Source organism: Procambarus clarkii, chromosome 1, assembly GCF_040958095.1.
Source record: "Procambarus clarkii isolate CNS0578487 chromosome 1, FALCON_Pclarkii_2.0, whole genome shotgun sequence".
Lineage (NCBI taxonomy): Eukaryota > Metazoa > Arthropoda > Malacostraca > Decapoda > Cambaridae > Procambarus > Procambarus clarkii.
In genome coordinates, this window is record NC_091150.1 from 63292776 (window position 1) to 63314334 (window position 21559).

General features: G+C 46.7%; 1 protein-coding gene across 1 annotated transcript; it reads left to right on the forward strand.

Annotated features, from left to right (window-relative positions):
* Positions 1-446: 446 nt before the first annotated feature.
* Positions 447-6368, forward strand: LOC123756762 (uncharacterized). Its single transcript, XM_069323255.1, has 4 exons — positions 447-556; positions 4000-4983; positions 5130-5966; positions 6092-6368. Exons 1-4 carry the CDS (start codon positions 447-449, stop codon positions 6366-6368), a joined length of 2208 nt encoding a protein of 735 aa, XP_069179356.1.
* The last annotated feature ends 15191 nt before the right edge of the window (positions 6369-21559 follow it).

A 21559-nucleotide genomic window follows, 5' to 3' on the forward strand; every position in this document is an offset into this window, starting at 1 on the left:
GCACCTTTGTTCACAAGTTTTGTATAATGAATCATTCTATAGTATTCAGTAATTTAGAGAAATTAGTCTTCATCCAAATTGTATAATATTACTGGTTATAATATCAGGAGTATTCTAAGTATTAGGAGAATGAGTTAAGTCACCATCAGTGACGTCACGAGCCAGGACTAGGCTGTAGCGCGGAGTGACCTCGGTGACCTGGCGGTCACAGGTCAACAGTTTCTACATTCAGTAATTCTCAAAGGTCAAATAGTCATTTTGTGATCGGGAATAGCTCTTCCTTAAGATGCTTGTGTAATTTAACTTCAGTTAAAATAATTCAACCAATCTGGATCATTCAGTGCAACAGAGGTTAATTGTTAAGCTTAAGCCTTGCAAGTAACTTAGATACTAGGCGCAACAATACACTGCTCTGGTCTGGGTAGGACCAGCCGAGCAGGAGAACAATGTGGGAAAATGAGCGATTCGGGCAGGTGGCCTCCATCATCGGCCCCAAGACAGCACGAACAGCTAGCTGGTCGCCCAAGGTAAAGTTTGCTCGGAGTTTGGATAGGGAGTAGGTCAACTCATTGCCTCAAATGTAAAGTCAGGGAGTGTTAATTGACAGGGAGTGCCATTTATTTAGATTTTGTTTAGTTTTGAATAAATTAATTAGCTAGTAATTTGCATTTTTATTATTTTCCATTTCATTGTTTCCATTCTCATGTCCTTGTCACGTGATCCCCACCAGGCAGAGTTTAATTGGACGCCGATTCTAACACCGATTCAGAATTATCATTCCCGTTGATTTTTAATTCCACACTTAAGATCCAAGGTTATATGTTACTAGTAGGGATCAAGCCCCATAGTTATTGATTGGCATGATCGATCCAGGCCTCGATCATTGCTCAGTGTTGTTGGCCTGGTGGTGGCAGCAAAAAGGCGACCCTAGGGTTTTGGCTAGAAGCCTATGTCACGTCATACGGGTGTAGAATCTTAAGTCAGTCAATCGTCTTAAGACCACGTGGCGTGGGGTCGGCTCAAGTGAAAGTTTTGGGGTCCCTTGGTAGAGAGAACAAAGTTAAAATACGGGCAGAGAGAGAAAGGGGGTGAAGAGAACACAAGAACCCCCCCCTGTGTTACAGGGCATGGTTGGGCTTAATTGGCATAGTTAGGCATGGTTTTCATGTTTGTTAGGCATGTTTGGCAAGGTTGGGCATGGTTTGTAAGGTTGGGCATTGTTGGTATGGTTGGCATGCTTGTGCATAAGAGGGATTGGTTGGTATGGTTGGGGATGGCTGGGAATGGTTGGCATGGTTGGACATGATTGGGCTTGGATGGCATGGTTGGGCATGGGTCGTATGGTTGGGCATAGTGGGGCTTGGTTGGCTTGGTTTCATGGTTGGGCATTATCGGCAAGGTTGGGCATGATTGGAGAGGTTGGGCATGGTTGGGCATTGTTGGCCTGGTTGGGCATGGTTGGGCATGCTTTGGCATGGTTGGGCATGGTTGGGCATGGTTGGTATGGTTGGCAAGGTTGGCCTGGTTGGCATATGTGGGCATGATTTGGCATGGTAGAGCTTGGTTGGCATGGTTGGACAAGGGTGGCATGTGTGGAATGGTTGTGCATTGTTGGGCCTGGTTGGGCATGGTTGGGTATGGTTGGACATGGGTGGCATGGTTGGCATGGTTGGCAAGGTTGGGCATGGTAGGGCATTATTGGTATTGTTGGCACAGTTGAGCATGGTTAGGCTTGGTTGAGCATGGTTTGAATGGTTGGGCATGGTTGAGCATGGTTGAGCATGGTTGGAATGATTGGGAATGGTTGGGCATGGTTGGCCAGGTTAAGCATGGGTGGCAAGGTTGGGCATGGTTCGGCATAGTTAGGCATAGTCGGGATGGTTGGTAAGGTTGGCCTTGTTGGCATAGTTGAGCATGGTTGGGCTTGGTTGGCATGGTTAGGCATGGTTGGGCATGGGTGGCATGGTTGGGCATGGTTAGGCTTGATTGGCATGGTTGGGCATGGTTGGGCATGATTAGGCATGGTTTTGCATGGTTGACATGGTTAGCATAGTTGGGCATGGTTGGCAAGGTTGACAAGGTTGGGCATATTTGGCAAGGTTGGTATGGTTGGCATGGTTGGCATGGTTGGCAAGGTTGGGCATAGTTGCCCATTGTTGGGCATGGTTAGGCTTGGTGGGTATCGGTGGCATGGTTGCCCATTGATGGGCATGGTTAGGCTTGGTGGGTATCGGTGGCATGGTTGGCAAGGTTGGGCATGGTTGGGCATCGTTGGGCATGGTTGGTATGGTTGACATGGTTAGCATGGTTGGCAAGGTTGGGCATGGTTGGCATGGTTTGGCATTGTTGGCAAGGTTTGGCATGGTTGTGAATTGTTGGCATAGTTGGCATGGTTTGCATAGTTAGTATGGTTGGACATGGTTGGGCATGGTTAGGCTTGGTTGCCATCATTCGGCATGGTTGGGCATGGCTGGGCATGGTTGGCATATGGGCATGGTTAGGCATGGTTTGTAAGGTAGGCATTGTTGGGCATGGTTGGGCTTGGTTGGCATGGTTGGGTATGGCTTGCATGGTTGGGAATTGTTGATCATGGTTGGAATGGTTGGGCATGGTTAGGCTTGGGTGGCATGGTTAAGCATGGTTGGCATGGTTGGGAATGGTTGGCAAGTTTGGGCATGATTGGGCATGGTTGACCAGGTTAGGCATGGTTGGTAAGGATGGGAATGGTTGGGAATGGTTGGCATATCTGGGCATGGTTGGGCATGGTTGGCATGATTGTGCATGGTTGGGCATGGTTGGCATGGTTGGGCATGGTTGGGCATGGTTGGCATGGTTTGGCATGGTTGGCAAGGTTAGGCATGTTTCAGCTTGGTTGGCCAGGTTATGCATGGTTGGTAATGTTGTTCATGGTTTGGCATGGTTGGTATGGTTTACAAGGATGTCCTGTTTGGGATGGTTGGGCATGATTGGGCATGGTTGGGCTTGGTTGGCATGGTTGGGCATGATTGGTATGGTTGGGCATGGGTGGCATGGTTGGGCATGGTTGGCTAGGTTGGGCATGGTTGACAAGGTTGGCATGGTTGGGCATGGTTGGCTAGGTTGGGCATGGTTGACAAGGTTGGCATGGTTGGGCATGGTTGGCATGGTTGGCAAGGTTGGGCTTCGTTGGACATGGTTAGGAAAGGTTGGTATGTTTGGTATAGTTGGCATGGTTGAGCATGGTTGGTATGTTTGGCATTGTTGGCATCTTGAGGTTATCGTGAGATGATTTCGGGGCTTTAGTGTCCCTGCGGCCCGGCCCTCGACCAGGCCTCCACCCCTAGGAAGCAACCCGTGAAGGCTAACTAACACCCAGGTACCTATTTTACTGCTAGGTAACAGGGGCATAAGGTGAAAGAAACTCTGCCTCTAGTTTCTAGCCGGCGCCAGGGATCGAACCCGGGACCACAGGATCACAAGTCCAGTGTGCTGTCCGCTCGGCCGACCGACTACCCCTGGTTGTGGGGCATAAGGTGAAAGAAACTTTTGCCCATTGTTTCTCGCCGGCGCCCGAGATCGAACCCGGGACCACAGGATCACAAGTCCAGCGTGCTGTCCGCTCGGCAGACCGGCTCCCATGCCCAATGGCATGGTTAGGCATGGTTGGTATGTTTGGCTTGGTTGGCACCGTTGGCAAAGTTGGGTATTGTTGGTATTGTTAACATGGTTGGCATGGTTGGGCATGGTTGGACATTGTTGGCATGGTTGGTATGGTTGGCATGGTTGGGCATGGTTGGTATGGTTGGGCATGGTCCGCATTATTGGGCATGATTGGCATGGTTGGGATGGTTAGCATGGTTGGGCCTAGTTGATTAATGACTTGTAAAGACCAGGAATGACTCACACTTACGGAAAGTTAGGCACCATTCCCTCCCCCCGTCCCATCCCAAATCCCTATCCTCATTCCTTCCCAGTGCTATATAGTCGTAATGGCTATATAGCTGGGCTTGTGTTTGCCAGGTTCTTGCCTGTGTTGGCCAGGTTCACGTCTGTGTTTGCCAGGTTCTTGCCTGTGTTGGCCAGGTTCACGCCTGTGTTTGTCAGGTTCACGCCTGTGTTTGCCAGGTTCACGTCTGTGTTTGCCAGGTTCACGCCTGTGTTTGCCGGGTACACGCCTGTGTTTGCCAGGTACAGGCCTGTGTTTGCCAGGTTCACGCCTGTGTTTGCCAGGTTCACGCCTGTGTTTGCCAGGTTCACGCCTGTGTTTGCCAGGTTCTTGCCTGTGTTTGCCAGGTTCACGCCTGTGTTTGCCAGGTTCACGCCTGTGTTTGCCAGGTACAGGCCTGTGTTTGCCAGGTTCACGCCTGTGTTTGCCAGGTTCACGCCTGTGTTGACCAGGTTCACGCCTGTGTTTGCCAGGTTCACGCCTGTGTTTGCCAGGTTCACGCCTGTGTTTGCCAGGTTCACGCCTGTGTTTGACAGGTTCACGCCTGTGTTTGCCAGGTCACGCCTGTGTTTGCCAGGTTCTTGCCTGTGTTTGCCAGGTTCACGCCTGTGTTTGCCTGGTTCACGCCTGTGTTTGCCAGGTACACGCCTGTGTTTGCCAGGTTCACGCCTGTGTTTGCCAGGTTTACGCCTGTGCTTGCCAGGTTCACGCCTGTGTTTGCCAGGTACACGCCTGTGTTTGCCAGGTTCTCGCCTGTGTTTGCCAGTTTCACACCTGTGCTTGCCAGTTTCACGTCTGTGTTTGCCAGGTTCACGCCTGTGTTTGCCAGGTCACGCCTGTGTTTGCCAGGTTACGCCTGTGTTGGCAAGGTTCACGCCTGTGTTGGCCAGGTTCACGCCTGTGTTGGCCAGGTTCACGCCTGTGTTTGCCTGGTTCACGCCTGTGTTTGCCAGGTACACGCCTGTGTTTGCCAGGTTCACGCCTGTGTTTGTCAGGTTCACGCCTGTGTTTGCCAGGTTTACGCCTGTGCTTGCTAGGTTCACGTCTGTGTTTGCCAGGTACACGCCTGTGTTTGCCAGGTTCTCGCCTGTGTTTGCCAGTTTCACACCTGTGCTTGCCAGTTTCACGTCTGTGTTTGCCAGGTTCACGCCTGTGTTTGCCAGGTTCACGTCTGTGTTTGCCAGGTCACGCCTGTGTTTGCCAGGTTCACGCCTGTGTTGGCCAGGTTCACGCCTGTGTTTGCCAGGTTCACGCCTGTGTTGGCCAGGTTCACGCCTGTGTTTGCCAGGTTCACGCCTGTGTTGGCCAGGTTCACGCCTGTGTTGGCCAGGTTCACGCCTGTGTTTGCCAGGTTCACGCCTGTGTTGGCCAGGTTCACGCCTGTGTTTGCCAGGTTCACGCCTGTGTTTGCCAGGTTCTTGCCTGTGTTTGCCAGGTTCACGCCTGTGTTTGCCAGGTTCACGCCTGTGTTTGCCAGGTACAGGCCTGTGTTTGCCAGGTTCACGCCTGTGTTTGCCAGGTTCACGCCTGTGTTGACCAGGTTCACGCCTGTGTTTGCCAGGTTCACGCCTGTGTTTGCCAGGTTCACGCCTGTGTTTGCCAGGTTCACGCCTGTGTTTGACAGGTTCACGCCTGTGTTTGCCAGGTCACGCCTGTGTTTGCCAGGTTCTTGCCTGTGTTTGCCAGGTTCACGCCTGTGTTTGCCTGGTTCACGCCTGTGTTTGCCAGGTACACGCCTGTGTTTGCCAGGTTCACGCCTGTGTTTGCCAGGTTTACGCCTGTGCTTGCCAGGTTCACGCCTGTGTTTGCCAGGTACACGCCTGTGTTTGCCAGGTTCTCGCCTGTGTTTGCCAGTTTCACACCTGTGCTTGCCAGTTTCACGTCTGTGTTTGCCAGGTTCACGCCTGTGTTTGCCAGGTCACGCCTGTGTTTGCCAGGTTACGCCTGTGTTGGCAAGGTTCACGCCTGTGTTGGCCAGGTTCACGCCTGTGTTGGCCAGGTTCACGCCTGTGTTTGCCTGGTTCACGCCTGTGTTTGCCAGGTACACGCCTGTGTTTGCCAGGTTCACGCCTGTGTTTGTCAGGTTCACGCCTGTGTTGGCCAGGTTTACGCCTGTGATTGCCAGGTTCACGTCTGTGTTTGCCAGGTCACGCCTGTGTTTGCCAGGTTCACGCCTGTGTTGGCCAGGTTCACGCCTGTGTTTGCCAGGTTCACGCCTGTGTTGGCCAGGTTCACGCCTGTGTTTGCCAGGTTCACGCCTGTGTTGGCCAGGTTCACGCCTGTGTTGGCCAGGTTCACGCCTGTGTTTGCCAGGTTCACGCCTGTGTTGGCCAGGTTCACGCCTGTGTTTGCCAGGTTCACGCCTGTGTTTGCCAGGTTCACGCCTGTGTTGGCCAGGTTCACGCCTGTGTTTGCCAGGTTCACGCCTGCACCTAATAGTTAGGAGGCGTGCGCGTGAGTGTGAACCACTCGTCAGCAGCAGGTCGGGCCTGGCACCACCGTCCCGCACACACAATAACACCAGCAAGCTGCTCTATGTTGGAGAGCAACTTACCGTCAACACTTTCTTCACCTGCTGTGTGAGGCAGCGGTGGTGCTCTCTCACTCTCAACTTCCTTCCTTCCTTCCTTCCTTCCTTCCTTCCTTCCTTCTCTCCTTTCTTCATTTTCGCCTTACTTCTCTCCTTCCTTCCTTCCTTCCTTCCTTCCTTCCTTCCTTCCTTCCTTCCTTCCTTCCTTCCTTCCTTCCTTCCTTCCTTCCTTCCTTTCTTCTTTCCTTCCTTCCTTCCTTCCTTCCTTCCTTCCTTCCTTCCTTCCTTCCTTCCTTCCTTCCTTCCTTCCTTCCTTCCTTCCTTCCTTCCTTCCTTCTCTCCTTTCTTCATTTTCGCCTTACTTCTCTCCTTCCTTCCTTCCTTCCTTCCTTCCTTCCTTCCTTCCTTCCTTCCTTCCTTCCTTCCTTCCTTCCTGCTCTCCTTCCTTCTTTCTCTCCTTCCTTCTCTCCTTCCTACATTTTCTTCTTCCTTCCTCACTTCCTTCTTTCCTTCCCCCCTTCTTTCCTTTTTCCTTCCTTCTTTAATTTCTTCCTTCCTTCTCTTCTTCTCTCTCTCCTTCCTTCCTTCATTCTCCCTTTCCTTCCTTCGTTCTTTCATTTCCTACTTCCTTCCTTCCTTTTTTCCTTCCTTCCTTCCTTCTCATTTGCTTAGAACTGTTAAGCAGATCTAAGCTGGTAATTTATGATACCATAACAACCAAAAGGAATCAGTCATACTCATTACCTTTCTAATTAACCTTGAACAGCAACATGGTTCTCCCAGGGTTGAGTGGTAGGCCTGTTGGCAACTAATGACCTGCCACATGTACGATGAACCATTAGTCATTTCTCTCCCTTCTATTTATCCTTGGCTTAAATCTTACAATGAGTAGTAAAGGGAATATCTAACTACATGAAATAGGTTTCCTTACTAAAACGAATAGGTACATCCTAAACTTTACAATTAATCTGAGGGGTAAAACATCATGGTCGCAGCCGCCATGTTGGATGGCTAAGCTACCTACATTATTTGAATGACATCCTACTATGAAAATAGTCATACTTACACTGGGAAGCTCAACATAGCTGGCCTTAATCCGCAATTAAAGTATTAATAATGAATCTAGCTTCCTGGTAACATCTCTCTAATTCAAATTACTACCATTACATTTCCCTGAAGTGACCTCCCATTTGTAAGGTTGGTACTCGCTTATCCCGACCTCCAGGTCACGCGCTTAGCTGCTTAACACACATCTCACACTTTTGGCTATTCTCAGCGTGTCTTTACGTATAACCATTCAACACTACACTAAGAATATATGGATGTTTTTAATATAATATAATACTTGGTACAATAAGGCAACGCCTAACATCTTTATTCTCTTAATTCCTACTTCTGCTTCTAAAGAAAGTCACGAGTTCGTTATTCTTATAACTGTGAATAACGGACTCGTAACAGATACCTGAGTCGCCGCGTCGAGGAGTCGGTGTACAGCTTACACACAGTAGAAGTAAGTAGCAATTGACGTGATGTTTGTGACACACCCGGCAGACACAAGCCAGGCCAGTATTGTATAATAAGTTGTGTTTTGTTTCCTGTATTTTCCATCAAGCTGCTGTTAATGTCGTTAGAAGTTAAACAATTACTATTGTTTACAATTCTTACAATGTTTAAATTGTTTACAATAATTTTGTAATCTTTACACTGTTTATAATGTTTTCGATATATGCACTTGTTATACTGTTAAAAATTTTTATTGTTTGTTTTGATAGACTAAATATGTTTGAAATTTTTTCGATGATTACATTGTTCCTTTCATATATTCACTAACATGTCATGTGAGGTCTTGTCGTCTTAGTTATACTACTCTGTATATAATATATACTTTTAAATAATTAGTGTTACTCTATTATACTTACTAATTCACTGTATAAATTAATAAATGATCTTTAAATAGTTTATACAAAGTCAACTATAACCGAATAACTATTTATGAGGAAAGTTACTAATTTGACTAATAACATTTACAAAAGAGGACACAACCCTTTTCTCCACGGAGTTATAAAATATGAATAGAGCGTACGAACCTCTTTGGCCAGACTGGAAGACGCAAATCACGATGAAGAAAGTCATGCTTGAGTCGGCAGAACCTGGAGATGAGACAATAAACAGCTCGGGCGGGAGTTCACTTCCACTTGAAAACATCGACGAATAAGGCAGAGCGACGCCACACGGCCGGTGGGAGGCGGAGAGAGGTATCGGAGCGGGACGAAGGCGAGCAACACTGGCGGTAAATGGAGCATCGGGGGCCTGGTGCTGTTCCCCGCCTGGGAACACTAGTGTGCCGGCGAGAGAGGAAAAAAACTGCGTCAGATTGGTCATAATCAGGCTGGAGTAGTATAGAATGATATTGACACTGACATTATGAAGTTACTACCACACTGCAAATAATTATAGTTTAATTGAATAATAATACAAATGTTATGATATTATAAGCTTACAGGGCAAATAGGTTATAAACACTGAACTACCTCACTAGGTGAGCGGCACTGTAAGCTCGGCGTAAGGACCATGCACTAATCAGTGTTACCGATATTAATTATATACACACTATTCTAAGCAATAATGAAAACTTAGTGTCTGACAAAAATAACTCATTCAATAACATATGCATAAATGTAATAACGATCACAGTAGCGCTGATAACAAATAAATTATTCATAAATAATAATTCCACAACCCGTCTTCAGATGAAGTCCATTCCATACACTGGTCGATCCCACAGGCACATTCATAAATTTTATCATGCTGTTCATTCAAAACAGTAATTTTCTCATCTATAAATTAATATTATAAAATATCAGTATATTGTGCATATATAGGCATAGGTTAGGTTAGGTTAGGTGTTTAGGTTTTTTGGCGATTATTTGTATTTGTAGTACGTGGGTGAAGCATTTACAGCGTTGTGGTTCGAACAAAACTCGTCAGTGAAGCACTTGTTCCGGAAGTTTTCGAACGAAATCAGTTGTGAGTCGTGTGTAAACCGTTTTTCATTCATAAACAGCGGGTTTGGCGGGTGCATGGGCAACCAGTTCTCACTCAAAGCTGTGTAAAGCAGCGGCCGTCCTTCCCAACACATTCATCAATATTAACATACTGTGTATTAAAAATTGGTTTGTTCTCATATACATAAATCAATATTCTTATACATAAAAATTGTATGAATAGTTTGGAGTAGGTTAGGTTAGGTTAGGTGTTTAGATTCTGTTGGTAATTATTTGTGTTTATAAATTCGTAGGTGAAGCATTTATAGAGTTGTGGTTCGAACAGAATACGTGAGCGAAGTACTAGTTCCGGAATTGTTCGGACGTCATCAGTTGTGCAACCCGTCCTCGACTCAACTCCATTACATTCAGCGGTCAACCCCACACACGCATTCATAAATTTTAACATACTGTTCATTCAAAACGGGAATTTTCTCAAGTATAAATTATTATTATAATATATTAGCATATTGTGTATATATAGGCATAGGTTAGGTTAGGTTAGGTGTTTAGGTTCTGTTGCCGATTATTTGTATTTGTAGTACGTGGGTGAAGCATTTATAGCATTGTGATTCGAACAAAATTCGTCAGTGAAGCACTTGTTCCGGATATGTTCGAATGTCAGCAGTTGTGAATCGTGTGTAAACCGCTTTTCATTCATAAACAGGGGGTTTGGCGGGTGCATGGAATCACTTTTGGATCTTTGTTTGGAGGACGGGCTGAGTTGTGAGTCGTGTGTAAACTGCATTTCATTCATAAACAGGGGGTTTGGCGGCTGGATTAAAGAGCTTGGATCTTTGTATGTGAGAAGGGGTTGCATGGAATCACTTTTGGGTTTTCGTGTGGAGGACGGGCTGAATTCGTAGCGCAGTGGCCACCAAGACCTGCTAGGAAGGAGAAGTTGGTGACTAGCAAACCAGCATGGGAGCAACGGGTGTCCGAGACCTCAGTTGTCTACCAGAGCCGTTTGGCACAACAAGTAAAGTTATTGTGTCAAGTTTATGTAACGGCTTTCAATTCTTTCAACAGTAACCACCAGGCCACTTGTGGCCTAGTGGTTACCAGGTTATCACCTCACCCAAGTGCGAGTATATGTAAGACGGATAAGCTGTTTAGTGTTCCACCACTTACGGGCTATGGTCTGGCCCTAGCTTCGGTACGGGGCGGACGTGTTGAATCGGCGCTCCAGCAGTTGGTGTTGTTTGCCCGTTTCGGCTGGTTGGGGGCGGGTGTGTCTCTGCTCGCCTGTGCTGACGTGGCGTTACGATGGGGGTCCCTCTACCCCCTGTCGTCCGGGCTCAGTCTGTGGGACTAGAGTTCTCTGTGTGGGCTGGTTACCCGGAGATTGCCCTGGCTTGTGAAATGCTCTCTGTCCCTGTGTTTGCGATTTATGGGGTCGAGTTGGTAACGGCCCGTAGGGCAATTGTGAAGTTTGCAGAGGAGGTGGCGTATCGCGATTTTCTCCGGCGATACGAGGGGCGGACACTGCCCCTGCCGGATGGTGCGGGCACTGTCACCCTCTCGGATAGGAGTGGTGCACTTACTTACATCAGTGTGCATGGGGCTCCCTTGGAGTTTCCAGAGGCTCTGCTACGGCGGTATTTCGGCCGGTTTGGCGCAGTTGTTAGTGTGAGAGTGAACGTGGTGTCTTCTAGTCCTCTTAAGGGTGTGAGGTCTAACATTCGCACCCTGGGCATGAGACTCCGGGCGGATATTCCTTCCTCTGTGCGCCTTATGGGGTACAACGTTCGGGTGTTTTACGCCCGTCAGCCGCGGACGTGTTATCGTTGTGGTCTTTTGGGCCATCAGGCTGCTGACTATTCTGCGCCTGCTGTTGCACCAGTGAATCTCTTCAGTGAGGAGGATTTTCCGCCCCTTCCTGTGGGGGATGATTCGGTGGGTATGGACGTCTCTTCGGCTGAGGAGGTGCCCTCTGTAGCAGCTGTTGCTCCGCCTGTTGCGCCCCCTGTTGTTGCCGCATCTCCTCCGGAGGTTGGGTCCTCGCCTAGTGCTCCAGCTGGTGTCCCTGAGCCTCTTCCGCCTGCCGTTCGCTCGGACCCCTCGTCTTCCAGTTCTTCCTCTGCTGTGTCTGTCCCGGTCCCTGAGCCCTCGCCGTCTGTTCCGGCTGTGCTGGGAGCTGAGGTGGTTCCGGCATTCCCTCCTGTGCCTGGCCTGGTGCCCCGTGTGGTTGAGGAGGCTGCCGTGCTGCGGCGTGCGTCGGTTCGCTCGGTTGGTGCTGCGCGGGTCGCTAAGTCTGCCTCCGGGTCTGATGATGTGCGGCCCGAGCCTAAGCGTTCCCGGCGTTCTTCTGCGTGGGCTGATGTTGGCGAATTCGACGAGTGTCGTCCTTCCGTTGACGGTGGAGTGGCTCCGGATGTGGTGCACACTACGGTGGTGGCGGAGGCACACTTGCCTGAGGATGCCGGTGCCGGCGTTTCGGCCTCAACTTCTGGTCTGGTGTCCGAGGGTCCTGCTTCAGGTGCGCTGCCTGCGTCGGATGGCTCCAGTTCTTCGTGGGCGGTGGTTCCCCCTGCTGTAGTTGGTGGTGAGCGGGGTGGCCTGGTAGTGATGTTGAGAAAGGATGCTCGCTCTGGATGTTCTGTGGCCCCTTCCTCGTTACCCGTTTCCTCGGCAGCGGTCTTGCCGCCTCTTCCGTTTCCTGCAGTCCCTATCGTGTCTCCTGCGGTATCCGTGGAAGTGCTATCGTCTCAGCGTCCGGCACCTGCTCCGATGAAGAAGGCGTGGCAGGCTCGGCGACTCTCGTCCGCTTCTCCGGTGTCATCTGCTTCCTCGAAGGGCGTGGTTGGCGCTCCCCAGCCTCGTTATGCGACTTGCGTCAGTGACCTTGGGCGTTGGCCGATGCCGCCAGATATAGATGTTCCCGAGTTTATGATACCCGCTCGAGAGCGGGTGATCACAAACCCTACCGACCTTGAAGATCTAGTCTGGGAAGCTTACAAGGCGAAATATCCTCATGATCTTTTCCCGGAGAAGTACATTTCTCACGAGGTTCCTCGCAAGTGATTTCTATGTATTTTGTGTTGCCTGGTTGTGGGGTGTGTATGTGAGTGGGTGGGGTGGGTATTGTTTCCCGGTTCCTGCGTGCTCCGGTTTGTATTGTGGGTTTTCTTGTATGGATAGTGGGGGGGGTGCGGTTCCTATGCGTTTGTGTGTTCGGTTGTGGATGTCGTGTGCGCTTGTTTGTCATATTGTGTGCCCTTCAGGCTGTTGGGGTGTGCTCTTTGTTATGTGTGCATTATGTGTGTGAGGTGTTAGCGGACTTGTTTTGTATGTTTCTCGCCTCTCTGTTTCCCTAATGTTTGTATTACGCTGTGTTTATATTTGTGTTATGTTTGTATATGCATTTTTGTTTTGTGGTCAGCCCTTCTGGCTGGTCTTCTCTTGATTTGTTCCTTTGTCATTGTACGTGTGCGTGCTTTGTACTTTTGTTCTATGTTATATTTGTTCTGTTTTTATTGTACATTATACGCATGCTTGCATGTAAAAAAAAAAAAAAAAAAAAAAAAAAAATTACGGGCTATTCATGCCCGTGCCACCTTTTGGGTGGCTTAATCTTCATCAATCTGTTTAGTGTCAGTATAAGTAAAACTCTGTTTAGTGTTTTCAGGTTACAGTTGTGTGTGCAAACTAAAGTCTTTGAAAATGTAATAAGTTATTACGAAACGCATTCAAGCGTTGCGTCCAACTAGAAATAAAAATGAATTTTGGAGAACAGATTTCTCAATTACCATCAACAGTAAAAAGAAACATAAGAAATATTGAGAAAATTCGTGTTAGAATTATTAATCTTACTTATTCGGTCATATTTAACAACATATGTTTACAAGAAAGACTGCTACCAAAGGATACTAATATATATATATATATATATATATATATATATATATATATATATATATATATATATATATATATATATATATGCGAACACGCCTGAATGGTCCCCAGGACTATATGCAACTGAAAACTCACACCCCAGAAGTGACTCGAACCCATTCTGCTAGGAGCACAATGCCATTGGTGTGTACAGGACACCTTTTTCACCATCACGACAGATGGTCTAATAGTCTCCTATTAACTAAGCTCCCTGACTGACCAACCCCCGACGACACTCTTAGTGATATATGGCTTGCGCGTTCATGCAGCTTTCTCACACATGTTAGACTCAGTGCGGCCCGTGCATGCGCCATAATCTGATAAAAAACTGTACCCAAATGAATCCATGAGTGTCGTCGGGGGTTGATCAGTCGGGGAGCTTAGTTAATAAGCGCCAAGACTGACCAATCCTTATAGACGATCATTGGTGCGGTGGTCACGGTACTGTGTACGTTTAGGGGTGATCCTGAACGGCATGGGTTCGAATCCTGGCCGGGTCAAAGAGTTCTTAGTGATATATGGCTTGCGCGTTCATGCAGCTTTCTCATATATATATATATATATATATATATATATATATATATATATATATATATATATATATATATATATATATATATATATATATATATAATATATATATATATATATATATATATATATATATATTTATATTTATATATATATTTATCGTGTGGATTTGGATGTTTAAACCCTGTTATGAAGAGAAGATTTAGGTGCAATATTCAAGGGTTCAATTGACGTCTTTTCCTCATTTGGTGGCTAATTGTAATTTAATTTATTAAACGTTATATATATTTAAAATCAGCTGTTTTCCTTCTAGCCTCTGTCGGTCTGTTTATAACTGAGAGAAAATAAATAACCCTGCCTGCTACCCCAAGTATTACAGGAAGCTGAGTGGGAAAAAGATTGTGACCTGAGTGTTGGAGGAGGGAGACACGTATAACTGAGAGAGTGTCGCCGACGGCTTTAGTGGTGGATGTGGCTCAGGACTGCACGCATTGGCTGACGTGGATTCCTTCACAGTCAATGCGGACCTCTCTCCTGAAACGTGAGGTCTTTCCGGGTGACTTCATGAAGTATTGTAGGCACAGAAAAAGTGCGAGTAAAATGATGCTGCTCATACGTTACTATATTTTTTTTAACTATTTACTGCTGTCTTCTCTCTCACAGTATAGTTTTGAGACTATATTGTCGTGAGGCGATATTGTTGTGAGACTATACTGTCATGAAAGTGAATAGTTGTGAGAGTGTTGTTGTTAAACTTTTCTTTTGAGACTGTATTGTTGTGAGACTGTTCTTGTGAGACTATATTGTTTTACACAGTTAATTGTGCTTGCGGGGGTTGAGCTCTGACTTTTTGGTCCCGCCTCTCAACCGTCAATCAACAGGTGTACAGGTTAATGAGCTTATTTGGCTCAATCATATCTACACTTGAAACTGTGTATGGAGTCAGCCTCCACCACATCACTTTCTAATGCATTTCATTTGTCAACCACACTGACACTAAAAAAAGTTCTTTGTAATATCTCTGTGGCTCATTTGGGCACACAGTTTCCACTTGTTTCCCCTAGTGCGTGTGCCCCTTGTGTTAAATAGCCTGTCTTTATCTACCCTATCAATTCCTTTGAGAATCTCGAATGTGGTGATCATGTCTCCCCTAACTCTTCTGTCTTCCAGTGAAGTGAGGTTTAATTCCCGTAGTCTCTCCTCGTAGCTCATACCTCTCTGTTCGGGTACTAGTTTGGTGGTAAACCTTTGAACCTTTTCCAGTTTAGTCATATCTTTGACTAGATATGGACTACATGCTGGGGCAGCATACTCAAGGATTGGCCTGACATACGTGATATACAAAGATCTGAATGATTCCTTACACAAGTTTCTAAATGCCGATCTTATGTTGGTCAGCCTGGCATATGCCACTGATGTTATCCTCTTGGCATGGGCTGCAGGGGACAGGTCTGGCGTGATATAAACCCCCTAGTCTTTTTCTCTCTCTGACTCTTGAAGAATATCATCTCCCAGATGATACCTTGTATCTGGCCTCCTGCTCAATACGCCTATCTTCATTAAATTACATTTGCTTGGGTAATACTCTAACAACCATGTGTTCAATCATTCCTTCAGCTTGTCTAGGTATTCCTGAAGCCTCAAGAAGTCTTCATTTGTCTTAATCCTTCTCATAATTTTGGCATCGTCAGCAAACATTGAGAGAAATGAATCTATACCCTCCGGGAGATCATTTACATATATCAGACACAAGATAGGACCGAGTACAGAGCCCTGTGGGACTCCACTGGTGACTTATCGCCAATCTGAGGTCTCGCCCCTCACCGTAACTCTCTACTTCGTATTGCTTAAGTACTCCCTTATCCACTGGAGCACCTTACCAGCTACACTTGCCTGTCTCTCCAGCTTACGTACCAACCTCTTATGAGGGACTGTGTCATAGGCTTTCTGATAATGTGAAGTTGTATTGTGAGAGACTGTTCTTGTGAGACTGTATTGTGGGAGACTGTATTGTTGTGAGACTGTATTGTTGTGAGACTGTATTGTTGTGAGACTGTATTGTTGTGAGACTGTAATGTTGTGAGAATATATTGTTGTGAGACTGTATTGTTGTGAGACTGTTTTGTTGTGAGACTGTATTGTTTTCTTACTCTATTGTTGTGAGAAAATATTTTTGGGAACTGTATTTTTGGGAGACTGTATTGTTGTTAGACTGTATTGTTGTGAGACTGAATTGTTGTGAGACTGTATTGTGGGGAGACTGTATTGTAGTGAGACTGTATTGTTGTGAGACTGTATTGTGGGGAGATTTTATTGTTGTGAGACTGAATTGTGGGAAACTGTATTGTTGTGAGACTGTATTGTTGTGAGACTGAATTGTTGTGAGACTGTATTGTTGTGAGACTGAATTGTTGTGAGACTGTATTGTTGTGAGACTGTATTGTGGGGAGAATGTACTGTTGTGAGACTGTATTGTTGTGAAACTGTATTGTAGGGAGAATGTATTGATGTGAGACTATATTGTTGTGAGACTGTATTGTTGTGAGACTGCATTGTAGGGAGGCTGTATTGTTGTGAGACTGTATTGTGGGGAGAATGTATTGATGTGAAACTGTATTGTTGTGAGACTGTATTGTTGTGAGACTGCATTGTAGGGAGGCTGTATTGTTGTGAGACTGTATTGTGGGGAGACTGTATTGTTGTGAGACTGTATTGGTGTGAGACTGAATTGTTGTGAGGCTGTATTGTTGTGAGACTGAATTGTAGGGAGACTGTATTGTTGTGAGACTGTATTGTTGTGAGACTGTATTGTTGTGAGACTGTATTGTTGTGAGACTGTATTGTTGTGAGACTGTACTGTGGGGAGACTGTATTGTTGTAAGACTGTATTATGGGGGAGACTGTATTGTTGTGAGACTGTATTGTTGTGAGACTGTATTATTGTGAGACTGTATTGTTGTGAGACTGTATTGTTGTGAGACTGAATTGTTGTGAGACTGTATTGTGGGGAGACTGTATTGTAGGGAGACTGTATTGTTGTAAGACTGTATTATGGGGGAGACTGTATTGTTGTGAGACTGTATTGTTGTGAGACTGAATTGAAGGGAGACTGTATTGTTGTGAGACTGTATTGTTGGGAGACTGTAATTTGGGGAGACTATATTGTGGGAAGACTGTATTGTTGTGAGACTGTATTGTGGGGAGACTGTATTGTTGTGAGACTGTATTGTTGTGAGACTGTATTGTTGTGAAACTGTATTGTGGTGAGACTGTATTGTTGTGAGACTGTATTGTTGTGAGACTGTATTGTTTGAGACTGTATTGTTTTGTCACTGTATTGTTGTGAGACTGTATTGTTGTGAGACTGTATTGTTGTGAGACTGTATTGTTGTGAGACTGTATTGTTGTGAGACTGTATTGTGGGGAGGCTGTATTGTGGGGAGACTGTATTGTGGGGAGACTGTACTGTGGGGAGACTGTATTGTGGGGAGACTGTACTGTTGTGAGAGTGTATTTTTTTGAGAGTGTATTGTTGTGAGACTATATTGTTGTGAGACTGTATTGTAGGGAGACTGTATTGTTGTGAGATTGTATTGTGGAGAGTGTATTGTAGGGAGACTGTATTGTTGTAAGACTGCATTGTAGGGAAAACTGTATTGTTGTGAGACTGTACTGTAGGGAAGCTGTATTGTTGTGAGACTGTATTGTTGTGAGACTGAATTGTAGTGAGACTGTATTGTTGTGAGACTGAATTGTTGTGAGACTGTATTGTTGTGAGACTGTATTGTGGGGAGAATGTACTGTTGTGAGACTGTATTGTTGTGAAAATGTAATGTTGGGAGAATGTATTGATGTGAGACTGTATTGTTGTGAGACTGCATTGTGGGAAGAATGTATTGTTGTGAAACTGTATTGTGGGGAGACTGTATTGTAGGGAGACTGTATTGTTGTGAGACTGTATTGTGGGGAGACTATTGTAGGGAGACTGTATTGTTGTAAGACTTTATTGTGGGGGAGACTGTATTGTTGTGAGACTGTATTGTGGGGAGACTGTATTGTAGGGAGACTGTATTGTTGTAAGACTGTATTGTGGGGGTGTTACGAACCCGGATCCAGTGTCCGGATCCAAAAGGTTGTCCTGGTTGGGTTTCCTAGGACGCAGTACATCGCCCCCTTAGTGCCAGTACATCTTGACTCGCCTTATTTCAGCGGCACATGTGAGTTGGCAGTAGTCGATACCCTCCCTGTGGCTGGGATTGACGTGGTACTAGCCAACGACTTGGTGACCGATTGGAGCACCAATCATCCCAAGATAGCGGACGAGTCAGCCAGAACATCAAAGTCTGAGGTGTCTACAGGCAATGGTAATGTCCAGGTAAAGACAGACCCGGATGTAACTATGTTTAATTTGTCCTCTCGCCTACAGATTGAGAACGTTCTAGCAGTGTCTCCTGATTCTCTCGACAAGGAACATGAGGTTACGATGGCAGAAGTACCTGAGCTAGAAGAGAGGCCTTGTGTGCAGGCACCCACGGATACCAACGAGTCTGGAGCGAAGGCGGATGTGTGCTTGCGGTATGGCAAGTTACAGCATGTAGTGAACCAGCCAGAGATTCCCCAGACGTCAGAGGTATGTGAGGTGTGTTCAAAAGGTCTAGTGCCCTCTTCGGTCCAAGCCAGGCTTGTGGATGTTGCCGGCTATGGACATGACAAGTTCAGGAAGCTTATCCCTCAGATGACCAAATGTTTCCTAGCAGTATTTTGTTTTATTCTCGTTTGTGTTCTCAGTGAGGATCAGTGGACGACCCGAAGAATGATGGCTCCCATGAACATCGTGAAAAGGTCCCAGGGATTGGAGATTTGTACTGCAAGTGTTGCAGTTGAAGAAGGGACCTGGAAGGTGATGGTTGATACAGGAGGTACGACATGTGATAATATGAGTGACTGTTTCCGATAGGTTGACACCCCCCGCGTGACTGCTGAGCCTCAACACAGAGTTATGCGGAACGTTGGTCGACCTGACGGTGGCAGAGCGAATGCCATCTGCGGCGTACGAACAGCCCCGTTGGGACTAGGTGTGGACCTAGTAGAGTATGCTGTAAGTACTGTTTTACCCGCTGTCGCTATCACTCTGAATTATCAGACCCCTGTATTCCAGGTTCCTGTCTCCCCTGAGGACCATCGGACCGGTCCCAGAAATGCCGTCTGTGTCCAGCCATCATCGGTGCCACGACATAAGGAAGTGTCGAGTCGCCCCAGATCGTGTCCACACAGATCCTTACTTGAGACATGTGAGATGATGCCCCTGCTTGACATCGCAGTGGAGACGTGGAAGGTTACGCCAGGCAGGACATCGCCTTCAATCTTCAAGTTCCCGTTGTGCCGGAATTGCCCAGTAGGACAGTTCTGTGGACGAGACAGCCTCGCCGTGCCTGTTTACAGTAATGGTGAGTCCATTCGGAGTTGTGTCGCCGTACTAATTTGGTTTGTGTTTCTTTTTATTGAACCCCAAACCAAATTCTTTTTGGTGGGGAGGTGTTACGAACCCGGATCCAGTGTCCGAGCACGGAGCAGTAACGACTACGCCATCTGTGGGTCAGCTCCCGAAACCCCGCCAAACGAACGACGACACCGTATGAGGACGGCGAATATCGGCCACAAGGGCCAGTTTCCAGTCCTGTGCAGCTCACAACACAGCCGCTCCTGACCTCTGGTGAGGTGGTGCTCCGACGACAGCGCCATCTATGGACTGGATACGTCAGGTGTTTGTGCCCGAGCCCGTAAGTGAGGTGTTTTAGTGTCCCAGTTATTGATGACGTGTCTGCTTACAGAGCCGACCTGGGACTGCTGTGATGGAAGTGGAGTCAGTCTACCCGAGGCAGCCAGTCTCCATACCTTGAACCTTGCTGCAGCTGTTGTGAAGTCGTCCCCCCGGAAGAACACTGTGGTGTGTTAGCCTGCCAGTAGAGTGGCAGTAAAAGGATTTACCCGGGACCGACTGTTGGAGACGATCATCCACTGGGGTACGGAAGACAGGAGAGTGATTTGTGGTGTCACACGAGGCTCCTGTCTAGGGCGTTCCCCTTTTATCGTTCGTGGAGTGGCCGTACCAGCCTTGTTGGCTCAGAACCTGCCAGCAGACCAGCTGGACGTGTGGTTGACGGCCTCCACGGCGGTGCCCCCAGTGGACCTGTGTTTTGGCTGACCTGTGGCCATGGTAGGCTCAACTTCTTTGGAGAATTCGTTGTGAGGCCACGAAGAAAGCACCAAGGACTCGGCACCGAGAGTTATGGCACCAGCGTCTTCAGCAGAAGACATCGATTGTGGATTAATCCCTTGTAAAGTGTTAATACCCCTCCCCCTGGTGCACTCTTTTATTTTATATATTTAATCGGTGATGGTGTTAATTATAATAAGTTCTTAGCTTTCTTTCCCTACTCCCTTTAAGTTACTTGCGTCACGGATCTCGTCCCTTGATAGCCACTACTGGCTTGGGAACGGATATATATATCTGACTCTAACAACATCAGAGTAAGAAACCCGTTGCGTCCCGAGAGGGCAGTAACAGGGGGAGACTGAATTGTTGTGAGACTGTATTGTGGGAAGACTGTATTGTTATGAGACTGTATTGTTGTGAGACTATATTGTGGGGAGACTGTATTGTTGTGAGACTGTATTGTGGGGAGACTGTATTGTTGTGAAACTGTATTGTGGGAAGACTGTATTGTTGTGAGACTGTATTGTTGTGACACTGTACTGTGGGGAGACTGTATTGTTGTGAGAGTGTATTGTTGTGAGACTGAATTGTTGTGAGACTGTATTGTGGGGTTAATGTACTGCTGTGAGACTGTATTGCTGTGAAACTGTATTGTAGGAAGAATGTATTGTTGTGAGACTGTATTGTTGTGAGACTGTATTGTTGTGAGACTGTATTGTGGGAAAAATGTATTGTTGTGAGACTGTATTGTTGTGAGACTGTATTGTAGGGAGACTGTATTGTTGTGAGACTGAATTGTTGTGAGACTGTATTGCGGGGAGACTGTATTGTGCGGAGACTGTATTGTTGTAAGACTGTATTGTGGGGAAGACTGTATTGTTGTGAGACTGAATTGCTGTGAGGCTGTATTGTTGTGAGACTGTATTGTGGGGAGGCTGTATTGTTGTGAGACAATTCTTGTGGGACTGTATTGTTGTGGGACTGTATTGTGGGGAGACTGTATTGTTGTGAGACTGAATTGTTGTGGGACTGTATTGTGGGGAGACTGTATTGTTGTGAGACTGAATTGTTGTGATACTGTATTGTGGAGGAAACTGTATTGTTGTGAGACTGTTTTGTTGTGAGACTGTATTGTTTTGTCACTGTATTGTTGTGAGACTGTACTGTTGTGAGACTGTAATGTGAATAGGCTGTATTGTGGGGAGACTGTATTGTTGTGAGAGTGTATTTTGTGAGACTGTATTGTGGTGAGATTGTATTGTTGTGAGACATTATTGTGGAGAAGCTGTATTGTGGAGAAGCTGTATTGTTGTGAGACTGTATTGTGGGGAGACTGTATTGTGGGGAGACTTTATTGAGGGGAGACTGTACTGTTGTGAGAGTGTACTTTTTTGAGAGGGTATTGTTGTGAGACT

Bases quoted from the DNA above. Each gene is read 5' to 3' on its own strand.
- LOC123756762 (XM_069323255.1), top strand. From the start codon at position 447: ATGTGGGAAAATGAGCGATTCGGGCAGGTGGCCTCCATCATCGGCCCC. The intron at 557-3,999 runs GTAGGTCAACTC...TGTGTTTGCCAG, and splicing joins GCTCGGAGTTTGGATAGGGA to GTTCTTGCCTGTGTTGGCCA. The intron at 4,984-5,129 runs GTACACGCCTGT...TGTGTTTGCCAG, and splicing joins TTCACGTCTGTGTTTGCCAG to GTTCACGCCTGTGTTGGCCA.